Source organism: Drosophila suzukii, chromosome 3, assembly GCF_043229965.1.
Source record: "Drosophila suzukii chromosome 3, CBGP_Dsuzu_IsoJpt1.0, whole genome shotgun sequence".
Classification (NCBI taxonomy): domain Eukaryota; kingdom Metazoa; phylum Arthropoda; class Insecta; order Diptera; family Drosophilidae; genus Drosophila; species Drosophila suzukii.
The window spans coordinates 60450089-60464301 of NC_092082.1; the positions used below are offsets into that span (position 1 = coordinate 60450089).

The window sequence follows — 14213 nt, forward strand, 5'->3', positions numbered from 1 at the left end:
CGAAACAAAGCAAATATTCTAATTGCCCCGGACCCCGGACCCCGGGAATTCGACTCCAACCCGAACCCAAATTCGAACCCTAGCCCTAACCCGGTTTTTTGCTCCTGTTGATGTCTGATGTCATCGCGGAGGCAAGGTTCAAGTACAGCTACCGGCGAAATTTGTAATCGCACTTAACATACCTCCCCAGTCCGAGTGAATGTTACCGGGGAAGAACTTCCGAAAAGATCCAACCACAGGTGCAATTCCTGTGCACGTACAGTGGACATTGTACACTGTACATTGTACAGACATGTGTAGATAATCGTGTTTATTTACATGCAAAACATTTCATACTTTAATAGACCTAATAACTTTAACTTAATTTCAGTACGTCCATAGTTACAAAGCTCCTTGAAAGGTTAATTATTATAAAACAAAGGCTTATCTGTAAGGAAAGGGTTTACTGAGTCCTCACTTCTATTATCTCTTTTTCATATTTATATTAATCAAGATAAATCTTCTCGGTTGGAATTTTTTATACCCGTTACTCGTAGAGTGTAAGGGTATATTGTTCTCGGGGGAAAGTATGTAACAGGTAGAAGGAAGCGTCTCGGATCCCATAAAGTATGTACATACATATATTCCCGACCCGCATCTCTAGCCGAGTCGATCTATATATGTCCGTCTGTCCGTGTGAACGCTGTTATCTCGGAAAGAGATAAGAGCTAGAGGGTTGAGATTTCAGATTTACATTCGTAATCTTCGTGCGTATCGCAAGTTTGTTACGCGAACAAGCCACGCCCCCTGTGACGCCCACAAACCGCCCAAAACTGTGGCTCCTACAGTTTTATGGTTAAAAAAAATTTAATTGAAATGTATTAGTCTCGTCAATAACTATCGATTGACCAAAAGAAGTTTGCAACGCTTACTTTCAGGCCCATAACTCTAACGCACATAACCATATAATAAAATGCATATCTCACTCTCCCTTTTGCTCCCTTTAAATGAGTATCGGGTAACTGATAGTCGAGGCACTCGATTATAGCGTTCTTCCTTGTTATTTATGTACGTAGGTCTACCCTCTACTCGTAGAGTAAAAGGGTATACTATATTCGTCGGAAAGTGAGTAATAGATAGAATGAAGCGTTTTCGACTCTGTAAAGTATATATATTCTTGATCAGGAATACTAGCTATGTCTGTCTGGCGTTAGCGTGGGCGTGGCAACAAACTTGCGGAACCTAGGGCTCCTAGAACCTGTTTTCTAATTACCTGCATAATTCAAAACAAATTAAGCATTAACTCTTCTTTAGCGATTTCTGAAGCCGAATGTCGAATTTTCATTAGTTTCGCCTTCAGTTTAAGTTCCAGTACTGAAACCGTTTGTATTTTAAAAATCCGTTCTTGTGTGCAAAATGTTAAGTGTCCCGGTGTTTCAGTTTCACTACAGTTCAATCGGATTGAAAAATTTCTGTCGAGCCGTGGTTAGGTGCTGGGGTAGATTTCAATATCTTCGCAATATAGAACAAGAAAAAATCATCACACGAAATAATATAATTGATCAGACTTCAATACTTGACCACTGCACAAGGGCGCGTGCCAAAGTGGACAGAGAATTACCCAACAACAGCTTGAGTGCCCTCGAGAAGCTCCGTCGTAGCTCTAAATACGCCAGCCAATCTCCTCGTGCATTACGATGCATTTAGTTATGTCAACTTGGCTAACATCCCGCCTCCTCTAACTGCTGCGGTTAGTGTCCAGAGCCGACAAGGTCAAGTGCCTGTCAAATATTAACCCTCGCAGCCCAGCTGTCGCCACCTACTGGTGAGCTTTGTTTGCCCATAATTAGTGTATTAAGTAATTGCCAACTTCTATGTTAAACCAGTGCAAACTGCATTGTTATGAGCTTTTTCGGTTGTTTGGCACGTTTTGCAAAGTTTATTTGTGTAGATCAAAACTACACTCAAAATAGAGATTATTTTAACTTAAAAATGGTTTCAGATTGTTTAGGCTATTGTTTACTATGCACACAGGTACAAAACTGGATAATATAAGTTCCGGCATGCTAAATATTTAAGCTTCCGAATAAGTACATTTTAGATATAATATTTATTTTGACAAATGTAAAATCGTTTTTCGTCACAAAAGTTGAAATCATAACTTTTATATGTAGAATGTGCGATCGGGTATAGAGGGTATATTTTATTCGGGAAAAGTATGTTACAGGTAGAAGGAAGCGTTTCCGACCCCACGAAGTACAAACATTCTTGATCAGGATCACTAGCCGAGTCAATCTAGAGGGGCTGTGATCTCAAAAAATATAAGAGCTACTAGATTGACATTTCAGATTTAGCCTCGTATGTAGCGCACATTGTTACGCGAATATGTCATAAACGTCCACAAACCGCCCAAAACTGTGGCTCCTACAATTTTAAAGCTAGAAATAAATTAAATTTAAAATGTGTTGCTCTCGTTACCACGCCCACTCTAACGCCCACAAACAGCAAACTTCAAAAGTCGTCCATATGAACGCTGATATCTCGGACACTATCAAAGCTAGAGATTTGGGATTCCTTAGCTTTGTTACGCTAGTGTGCCTACTCTTACGCCTTCAAACTCCACAAAAGTGTGGCTCCTACAGTTTAAGTGCTAGAAAAAAATGTCACCTGAAATATATTGGATTTGTCAATACCTATCAAATGACCAAAAAAATAAAACGCCCATAACGCTTAGGTCTGTCTGCAGCCCACATGACTATATATTGAAATCGCGAGTAGATGGCTCCTTACAATCTCGCTTTGCTGTTTGAATATCTCCATCTCCCTTTTGATCCATTTAGCTGAGTAAAGGGAATGTGATAGTCGAGGCACTCTACTATAGCGCCCTTCCTTGATTTACCTCTTTAAGCTGTGTTTTTGTTTGAGATCAGAACGCTTAGGTCTGTCTGCAGCCCACATGACTATATATTGAAATCGCGAGTAGATGGCTCCTTACAATCTCGCTTTGCTGTTTGAATATCTCCATCTCCCTTTTGATCCATTTAGCTGAGTAAAGGGAATGTGATAGTCGAGGCACTCTACTATAGCGCCCTTCCTTGATTTACCTCTTTAAGCTGTGTTTTTGTTTGATATCAGAAGTTTTTAAACACAAGCGCCTACAACGATAAATTGTGTCTAGCGCCAAATCCTTAAAGATTTTGTTGAAGTGTACATGTGATTTTGATGTAATTATTAATTGTTCAACTCGAACCTTTCATTGAAAAATGTTGAGAAAATAATGGAATCGCTGCTAAATGGCGCGATGCACATGAATATAGCATTCTGGCTAATTTTATTTAACAAGAAAGATTAATTGTATTACGAAAATCGAGTAGTTTTTTTAGATTAGCGTGCCATTAGGAGGGCATAGGGAATAGAAAATGTCATTGTAATCCGTGTCGACCGCTGTTTTAGATGCTTAATAATTTTTGAAAGCGCTTAAGTTTAAGGACGAGCCCAACTGTCATTTTCAATATTTATACCCCTACCTCGTAGATTAAAAGGGTATACTAGATTCGTCGGAAAGTATGTAACAGGTAAACCCCATAAAGAATATATATTCTTAATCAAAATCACTAGCCGAGTCGATCTATCCGTATGAACGCTGTTATCTTGAAAACTATTAAAGGTGAAATACTAAAAAAATTTTAATTTCAAATTCGGAATGCGGATATCTTGGAAACTATTAAGGACGGAGAATTGGGATTTCATATTTAGATTCCGTATCCTTATACGCAGCGCACATTTGTTACGCAAACATGCCACGCCCCCTCTAACGCCCGCAAACCGCGCAAAAATGTCGCGTCCACAATGTTCATGCTAAAAATAAAGTCTTGACTGAAATGATTTAATCTCGGCAATACCTATCGACTGACCCAAAAAAAAGTATGCCACGACCACAAACCAACCACAAACTTCCAAAAATCGTAAGTATGAACGTGAGTATCTCGGAAACTATCAAAGATAGAGAATAGCGACTTCAGATTTAGATTCGGTTGCTATGTACGCAGCGCAAGTTTGCTACGCGAATATACCACGCCCCCTCTAACGCCCACAAATGCATTAGTCTCGTCAATATCTATCGATTGACCGAAAAGGCAGAACGATCCCAATCGGACAACTATATTTTTTAGTTCCATTAGGAAAAATCCAAAAAAAATTTTTAAAACATTTTAAAAATTAAAATGTTCTTGTTTTTTTGACATTTTATTTTTTTTAATATTTTAGAGTTTTAAATGAAATTTCAAAAAAATTGACCGACTATATCATATAGCTGCCATAGGAACAATCGGCTAATTAATTTGAATATAGGACAAAAATTATAGCTTCAATATTTTTGATCATATTTTCTTCTACTCTGGTATATAGCATATATACAAATTTAATTTAATTAAAATGGGACTACTATATTATAAAGCTTCCGTATGGATTGGAAAATTAGTGGCAAGAGCATATGTGCTCCAATGGGAACGACCGACAAGGGTAAAGAAACTTCTATTTGGCGAAGTTAGCTTCCTTTCTTGTTTTTTTATTCAGAAGGATATTTCAAAAAAGGTTGTTTAAAATAGACCCCCTTTTGTTTTGTTATGGTTCACTACACCCCTATCTAAAAATTAATCAAAGATATAATTTGACAAGTGTATGAGACCCTATGTGGGTCCTAATTTCCGGGGTAGAAAGAAGCGTTGTTAAGCTCGGAAACAAACTTGTTGCATCGCGATTTCCAATCCCAATAGAGCTTACAAAATGTGCCTTTTGCCACACCTGCAAAGACCGTTTAGACTCTAATTATCAGTTATAAAAACATCTGGACAAAATGTATTAGTTTATTAACAATTACCGTGTACACTATGTTCTTAAGTAATAAAATAATTGTATAATTTTGTGAGACTGTCCCAAGGATGTGAACAATTTTTCCCGCATTCCAAACTTAAATGGAAATTGTCCGTCAACGTTATAAAAATATATTCTTGGAGTTTTAGTATAAATTAATAAGCTTTATTCAGGTTTTCCATAGTTTTTGAACTTGTCAGCTTTAACCACATAACTTAACAATGAAACCAATACGCACAGGTTAACAGACAGAATTACACTTACAAATAATTCGTCAGAAATACTTCTCACATCTCTGAAATAAAACCGTTTAACAACTTCAAACCAAAAGTGGGAACAAAGGGATATTGTATAAGTAGTAATAAAGTATCGTATATGAGCCACACCAAACGAGGTTCAATGAAATGTGAATTGTTGAAAACTTTTGTTTAGATTCTTCTATTTGTTGACAATCAACGCCTAAACTGATTGTCTGCTCCTTAAGCCGTTTTGCACTTACAGTATAAAAGCTTTATCTCCATGTGTTCTTTGTTGCTCTGTTTTGCCTACCTATAGTGTTTTTTCGTCCGGTCGTCCGTTAAATTGATTTAAACTTTAAAATTTAAATTTAAATTTAAAATTTAAAGCCTAGTAAGGCTATGGAGAGGTCTGGGTCGTGTTACACTTTGCAATTGGCTAGCTAGCTACAATATATATAAATATCTTTTACTATTAGACCTCTGCAATGAATTCCAACAAACTTGCGGTCCTCTCATTATACAAAACAAGCTACAAATAGTATAACGTGTTGTTTAAGTTTAAAGCAGACTTAAGAGAGCATGTTTAGCTATCGTTTATCATAACGTCTCGATTTGTTATCAAAAATTGCCATAAAAAGTGTACACCTAGAGTGAGTATGTATGCATTTTTGCAGGTTTTTGTATGCAGTAAGCTACACTAAAAATGGTAAACTGTATGTGACGCTAGTTTAGAACACGCTTCAATGGCTATATAAATATCGTTCAAAAAATAACTTTTCTCTGCGTATGAGTGATTGTATCTGTGTTTCAAAAGAGACTTGTAAACTGGTGCCGTAGAAAATGTTTATAAAAGGGTTCAATTATCTCTTAGTTTGTGCTGCCGCTTCTCCTACTTAGCTTTAGTTGACGGTTCGGGTGGGTGGGCATAGGTGGCGTTTGTTCGGTAAGATTCGGCTCATCCGAATGACTTTCGACATAACTGATTTTATGTATTATTCGTATTTAAAATATAAATTACTAAAAACAATTCAAAAACCGAGTTCTCCTGATGTTGCCTTGCTGTGGTGCCAATTGTCATACTGCATCTGCTACTTCTGCCAAGTTTCTTGTTTGACTTGTTCTTCAATCGGGTTCAGTTACACGCTAAACACTTAACATAAACATAATGAATATCATCGTAGTACACCTAATCAGTAGTTATTTGACTTTGCGCTGGTGCAGACTAGAACTACTGCTGTCCGGGTTGAAGATGGCATCGTTGTTGGATAACACACCCTCCTTGAAAAAGCCGTCCTTGTAGGCACCATTCGCGTGCCCGTTGCTCTTGACATACTCGTCCTCCATCACAGGCTGGAAAGAGAAAACAGATAGCTCAATGAGTTCGGGTTCAGACTCCAATGGACGATGGCACGTGTGTGCCGCCAGCAAATGCTCATTTGTGTGCTTTTCTAATGGGCAGCAGATTGGGATTGGGGCTGAGATCGGACCTGGGCCTTCGCATCCGGCTTCACATGTGAGCGCTAATTGAAACGTCCCCCGCCTGTGCCGAGAGTTCGCAAGTGCTGTTTGCCTAACTTAGCTAGTTAGAATTTTAAGTTGATCAACAAAGCTATGATGATACAACTGCCCACACCGCCTCGACTCTTCCGATTTCGCATCTTGGTTGTGTCGAGTCGTCAGGGCCTTGGGTAAGTCAAGTAAATATGTTTGCACAGCCCCTACTAATGGCACTCAAGGGCTGCCCTAATGTCCTCCAATCTCGCCGCAGATCCGCGGTGACGCGATGACCTACCATACAAGCCCCCGTATTGCTGCCGTTGGCGACCAGGGTGTCCCCCTCTCCGACATGCTTGCTGTGCCCATTTGAATGCAGGCCATTGGCATGCCCATTGGCCTTGACCGCTTGCCGGCGCCGTCGAGCTGCGTTGAGATATTTGGCTTTGTAGAAGTCGGAGAAGAGGAAAAGGAACATCACGCCGTGTAGTCCTATCCAAACCATGAAGCCCTTGGGGTAGTCACACTCGCGGAACAGAAGTTGGAACTGGTGCGTGAAAATGGCCACGAATTGAACCTGAAAGACAATAGAAAATTAGAGGTCTGCCAGGCGAAGGGGGTATTTAGGCCTACCATTTGGAAGGTGGTCAGGTACTTCTTCCACCAAATGAACTTTTGGTATTTCGGACCCATGGCGGCAATCATGTAGTAGAAATACATCACAATATGCACGAACGAGTTGAGGAGGGCAAAGAATGTGCTGTGACCGCCTGCAGGTGAACAAATTAATGAGTTGTGGATTTGCTATCCCTGACGCGATGTTAATACGTACCTGGTGCAAACTTAAGACCCATCCAGACAGAGAAGGGCATGCAGCCGTGATGAATGACGTGCAGTGTAGAGACGTGCTCGTTCTTCTTTCGCAGAATGAAGAAGAGTGTGTCAAAGAACTCTGTGAACTTCGATATGTAGTACCACCAGCAAATGTTCACCATCTATTCGGAATAGAATTTAAGTTTACTTTCTCAGGACAATCCTTGGGGCGAATTTACCCGCATAGCCAGGCCACTAGTGCTATAGTCCACGGGCTGGCACTTTAAGCTGTAATGACCCCACCATCCGCTCATTAAGTACTGCAATGGAAGAGAGGCGGATTGAACTAAGAACAGGGCCCAAAAGCGGCAGGAGTTACTTACCTCATAGAAGATCCACGCGCTAAATATCGTCTGTATCGCGTTGTAAATGACTAACACTGATCGCAGCTCCATTGGTTTTCGTTTGGCCATAAGCCTTGGTCCCAGAGATTTACTGAAGTAGGCATAGAATATGCACATAGCGAGTGTGGGCAGTGGCGAGGATAGCAGGAAAAAGTTGTTCACGCGAGGATCTGGAAAATATAGGCGCTATTATAAGAGTTCTAACTCATATTTCCTGTATCGGCCGTACCGCTTTTATTGTCCATGAGGTCCCGATACCACTCCTGGGCTTCTTGCAGTATGATTGCCATTTTGTTGTCGCGTATTTTTGTTGGTTCTGTGATGCTAGCAATAGAGTCGGTCTAACTTATGGTTCAAAGCCGAACTGTAATGGAAATTAAATAGTGATGTTTACTAAAAGGTATGCATATTTGAGGAATTTAAATAACTGATGCCCAAGCTGTGTTTAAGTCACAGCCAACTTATGACCCCTAAAATTTCCAAAGGGTAATAGCGCTGAACCTGTCGTATTTCGCGGAACGCCAGTCTGCGAATGGGATTATATATACCTATATCTTAGAGTAGCCAATATGCTAAGCACACGACAGTGTAATTGCCAATGCATTAGAGGCAAAACACATTAAAAAGTGAGATTCATGCAATTAACAATTCGCCCGTTAATCAACACTTCAGATCAGGAAATTATAGACAGGCACGGCGGCCCAGCGGAGGCGGTAATGAGGGGCGTGACTTGGCCACTTGCACAATGCGAGCTGCTATTTGCTGGCCGGAGCAATTAAGATGCCGCTAACTGGACAAAGACTGCACTTTGTACCGCCGAGCGGATTCCATATTCCAGCTCAGTGGGCGCAACCCATTCCGACTTCGATCTTATCGCGGGTTCAGCGAGTTCAAGCACTCCACCGGCGCGGCCAGTTTCTGGTTCTCGCCACACAGTCTTATGAATTTCAATTGATTTGCCGGACGGGGCATCGAACGACATCCAGCGAAAGCCGAGACAAACTCGTCGATGGGACAGGTGGAATTTTTTTAGTTATATTATATACATATATAAATTACATTTTTCCGACTATTAATGTTCTACTGCAAAGAGTATACGATAAATCAGAATCAGAACATTGCGATAGAAGATTTTACGATAGAAAATGTTACTTTCGGTTTTAGAAAACCGACCGTTAATACATTTTTAAGTTCGATGTGTGAGGACCTTTAGATTTGTTTTGCGGTATTTCAAGACCCGACTTTATCTTTTGGTGTTGATCAACTATTTGGTATGATAAAGTTCTTTTAAATTGGCAAATAAATAAATAAACTGTTAGTAATGGAAAGCAAAAACTATCACGGTTACTTTGAACTTTGTGAGACTCTATCTGGACTACGAATTCAGACACATCTTTCCAGATGCTTCCCATCGCTGGCCAGCCAAAGGCATTTGAACGGGTAAGTTGCGGCCAATTCAGGTTGTTTTTTGAATGTCATGAACAATAAACTGGCCATGGTGATGGTGATGGCGATGGCGATGACGATGCCGATGGACACGTAAGAGTTGTGCAACTGGCTCAATAACCGTTGACAAAAATGTGCCGCTTTATTGCCGCTGCCGCTGCGTTGCCTCAGCCAGCGCGAAATTCGCTGCTGTCGCAACCGGTGAGTGGTTGTTGGTGTTGTGCTGCTCGCAGTGTGGGTCAGTGGCACGCTTTGCCAGGCGGCCTCGCCCGGAGGCACAGCATCCGCGAGGTGCGACGACTGCGGGCGGCTGGGTTGCGATTTCGCTGTTTGATTTGCATAAATTATGAAACCCTTGCGATGACGCTTCCGCCGAGGGATGGGCCTCAGCCCAACAGCCACCAGCACCAGCACCAGCTGGCTAGCTGGAAATAGCTGGAATAGGAGGCGGCGCCCTCGGTTATGTAAGCCACTCGACGAGGGCCCAGAAGATGCAAGATACGCCAAGCATGGATCGGCAAACAAACAAGCGGGAACCTGTGTTTGGGGACACGCCCTGCCGAGTGTCGCCTGGTTTGGTGCCGAGTAAACGGCGAGCCCCAGAGCCGCCTGTTGCTCTTCCGGCCCCACTGTCTGCCCACCCACCGCCCAGCCCTCAAGGCCGTGCCAGCAGACTGGGCTCATAATAGCCTGCGTTGGGGGTTTGGGAGTTCGGGGCTGCTGCCTGCACGCCATTGCCCACACGGATGGGCTCTGCAGTAGCTTGCATTTCTGAAATCAATTAGAGCGGCTCCTCCCCCGGGCCAGCGCAACCAGCCCTGCAGCTACGGAACGGCAAAACGGCGTAAATAGTTTGATGAGTTTGCTGATTTTATCGCCGGTCACCCCGGGGCGTCTGTATGTAGATGTCCCGGCGATGACCGGGTTTTCCGTGGCACTCGCTCGCATAGAAAACCTAATTAAGTGGAAAATCGATGCGCCGGAGCGCCGGTGGCTGCGGACCAGCGTTCCTCGACGGAAGCGGGGGTGACGCATTGCTGGGTGATAAGCGCGGCCCACGATGAGCAAGGAGTGCAGCCAATCAGTGAGTCACGGCCAGCGTTTTAATCTCCCGCAAGGTAGAGATAGGCCCACAATGATAGCCGACAATCGGCGGGAATGAGTCGGCATGCTGTCCCCTTATCAGCGGGCCAGAGACCCCGACCCCGTATGGCCAGATCCATCTGGGCGATCGGCTAATTGGATTCGGCGATAAGCCGGCCAAAAGTGAGCAGTTTTTATCAACTTGCGTCTTCGAATCGGTGGGAGTCCCGTCACGTTTCGGAGCGCACTGGGGGCGATTATAAAACGCGGTTGTCTAAGACCGAGGTTCATTAGATTGGGCCACGCACCTGCCTCCTTTTTTGTCAGTACTCAACTCGCCTGCCCCCCGCCCGCTCGCGTTTATTTATTTTGTTTTCGACTGGAGTTTCGCTGGCCAGCGCTGGAACACTGGCTCTTTGGACCCAGCACTTGCTTGGGTTTCTAATTAGGAGGGTGTTCGTTATCTAATCACAGTCACTCGGCAAGGCCAGCACACACACCGCACACGGGGCACTCACTTGGTCAATCAGCATGGGTTTCGCCGCTTGGCTAATCGGTAATCGGTTATTTGGCAACTGGGTCGATCGATCGGCTGTTCCGTTTACGCGATGCTCCGCCTCGCACGCTTTTAAGCCAACTGACGGCTGGTCGGATGTGCGTCTGAACCTTATCAGGCGGCGGTGGCGACAACCGTCAATTTCGGAACTTCGGCGACTCGACGAAGTGGAATCGATCAGTGCGCGCACGAGTAAAACGATTATAAGGCTTAACTGTGAATCACGCCCTGCACCCACAGGGCTGCGGGGGAATCGAGTATCGGGAATCGGGAATCGGGAATCGGGAGCCGGGTATCGGGTGTCTGGTATCGCGCACGGAGTATCGGGTACAGGTGTCCAGTGACCGCGGAAAGGGCTTGGGCTTATCACAGTATCACAGGCACAATGCCAGATGCGGCGCGAGAGTGGTCGAGAGCCCGGCGGCAGACACAAGCCGCTTCGTGAACCGTTGGCCAGCGTGCCAGAAATACAACTGACGCAGCGCTCCACTCCGCCGATCAAAGATGGCCTGGCCGGGCTTCGTCTCGGCTCATGTTTGTGGCCGAGCCGCGCTTACATTGCAAATTATGTATTTATGCACAGCGCCGGTGAATAAACTAGCACCATGCACCGGCAAAAAGGCAAAGTCCACATTCCACAACTGGCGAAAATGCAAGGTAAAATGGACAAGTGGAACATTTTCAAGACACTACTTTGGAATCAAAAAGAAAGAACGGTAAAGTCGGGCGCCCCGCTTATGAAATTCCCGATTTCCTTTAACCTGCGATAATAGATTTCGCTGGCAGGCAGCAAGCGCAAATTTGTATACCCTTGCATAGGGCTTTATAAATTAAGTCAAAAGCTTGCAACGCAGTGAAAGACAGACTCTTGATCAGAACTACTAGACGAGTCGATATAGACCAGACTACTACTAGATTCGTCGAAAAAGTATATGTATTCTTTATCAAGATCACTAGCCGAGTCGATCTAGCCATGTCCGTCTGTCCGTATGACCGCTGACATCTCGGATACTATAAGAGCTATTATGTTTGGAATTGGCATGCAGATTCTTGGGCTTCCTGCTCAGAGAAAGTTTTATTATTTTTTAAAAATTTTAATGAGATTTTGATTTTATTATCAATACCCATCTAAAAGCCAAAAATTATTAAAATCGGATCAGTCATTTAAAAGATATAACCAAATAATAATCAATATTTTGCAGTTCAATCGTGATTGCACACCACTTGCAGCAAATCAGTTGTTTTCACTAATACGCGAACAAGCCGCTAGGAGCGCTATAAGCTAGTTTGCTCTATAGGCTAGATGACACTATAGGCTAACGGGTATTTAATAGTCGAAACTGTCGCTTCACTGTTTGCATATCTCCCCCACACTCCCTTTGGCTGATTAGCGGGTATCTGATAGTCGAGGCACTCGACTATAGCGTTATTTTTCCAACCGAAGAGTTTTTCTTTGGATTTACAAAAAAAAATTTAGCTTTCTTAGGAATGTGATTCAGATGTACAACATATTTGTTTATAAATGTAATAAACTAAATCTGTAAATATTTCACATTTTCAGTTGTATAACGGTATAACATACCCTTGCCATTGGCATTGTCATGTCAGCAATTAGTTGCATGTACATATTACTTTATTGTAATTATTCTCCCAGCATGATCTAAACTGGAAAGTTACAAAAAAATTTTAACTGGTCTGGTCCGCACGAATCTTTAAACATGTGTATATAATAGCCACATATGTAAGTTTATAATTACAGTGCCTAATACATTAGAAAAGCAGAAGAGACATGGAAAGAAATCTATTAAAGAAATAACAAAATGAAATTACTATCAGATACCCTTCACTCTGTTTTAATAATGAAATACAAAAATTCGAACGGCATTTTTACTAGCACACATGCCAGCTCCGAGTCACCTAGCGGACGGTAGCGGTACTACTTACCATGCTAAAGCCTGTTTATTGGTACAATTCTCAGCATTTATATAAGAATTTATCAATAAAATCAATTGTAATTAACACTTTTACAAAATATTCAAAAATGTAAGCGCTAGATATGTTTTAGCGTTATGGGAGTTTGTTGGAGTAACTGTGGACGTGGAACTCTGCTGAAATAAACTTGCGCTGTGTAATAATCTTTAAAATCTTCCAACTGTCTAGCTTTTATAGTTTCCGAGATCTCAGCGTTAGTACGGACGGGCAGACAGAATGACAGAAAGACATGGCTAGATCGACTCGGCTAGTGATCCTGATCAATAATATTTATAACGCCGGTAACGTTTTCTTGTACCTGTTACATACATTCCGATACATTCTAGTATACTCTTTTACTCTAAGAGTAACGGGTGTAAAAATGACTCCACATAAGTACGACACAATACTGTTTTAAGAACGAACTGTTCTTAGTTTAAAAACTACTTGTACTCAACATTTTTAATAAAACCTTTAGTTGAAAATGAACTTATTTTTACAGTTTAACAAGTTTACATTTTTTGTATACCAAAAAACTTTTTGTTAAGACATAAATTATAGTTCGAATTTCTAGCTTAACGCATCAACGAACTCGACCGCGCACGATTCTTCCGGCCAAAAGGCTAGTATACCAATTGAAGGTATTATCAATTAAACATTTGTATTAAAAATTGTAAAACGTAAATACAAAATAGAAACACATAAATATAAAAAAAGCTAGGACAAACTTTTAATTAAAAGTAAAATCAGGAACAACCGTGTCAATGATTCGAATTTGGGGCCTTTCCTTACAAATGCCTTTAAAAGCTTAACCACCCTAAAAAAAAAGATTTTTCTGATTGCGTTTTAAATTTAAGTACGAATGATTCTTGTTCTAAGAACGTTCGTTTTAAAAATTTAAACTACGAGTCGGAACATTTTTAAGAACGTTTGCTTTACATATAAATTCATAGATTCGTATTCAAAATCACTAAATTGTTTTCTGGAGTCTTTCATCTTATATATTTTTAACACATGGCACTAAATATAAATTCTCCTTTAAAGCTAGTAGTTTTAACAGGTTCAGTTTGGGGAAACGTTCTTTACATTTCCGTAAAATTGTACATAAAAAATGGTACTGCCGTGCAAAGATTAAACCACAGTCGAAATGACATGGTTGATTGACCGTTGCTGTATGCCAGTGGAAGCGGAGAACGCGAGAAAAACACGCAGGGAGATTGAAGCGGGGTTTTTGTTTTCTGCTTTTCTGCTTTCCGTGGCAAGTCGCCATCTTCTGCGGCAACAGTTAGACGGCTGATGTAACAGCGACTGACGCGACAGCTCGTTGGCCAGTTGGCCATTTCTAGCCATGCATCG

General features: G+C 41.9%; 1 protein-coding gene across 1 annotated transcript; it reads right to left on the reverse strand.

Moving 5' to 3' along the window:
• Positions 1 to 4994: 4994 nt before the first annotated feature.
• Positions 4995 to 11339, reverse strand: LOC108011633 (very long chain fatty acid elongase 7). Its single transcript, XM_070996928.1, has 8 exons — positions 10849 to 11339; positions 8031 to 8165; positions 7781 to 7971; positions 7637 to 7717; positions 7417 to 7579; positions 7218 to 7354; positions 6883 to 7161; positions 4995 to 6440 (listed from the first exon to the last, which is right to left on the reverse strand). Exons 2-8 carry the CDS (start codon positions 8089 to 8091, stop codon positions 6288 to 6290), a joined length of 1065 nt encoding a protein of 354 aa, XP_070853029.1. The 5' UTR covers positions 8092 to 8165; positions 10849 to 11339; the 3' UTR covers positions 4995 to 6287.
• Positions 11340 to 14213: the final 2874 nt, after the last annotated feature.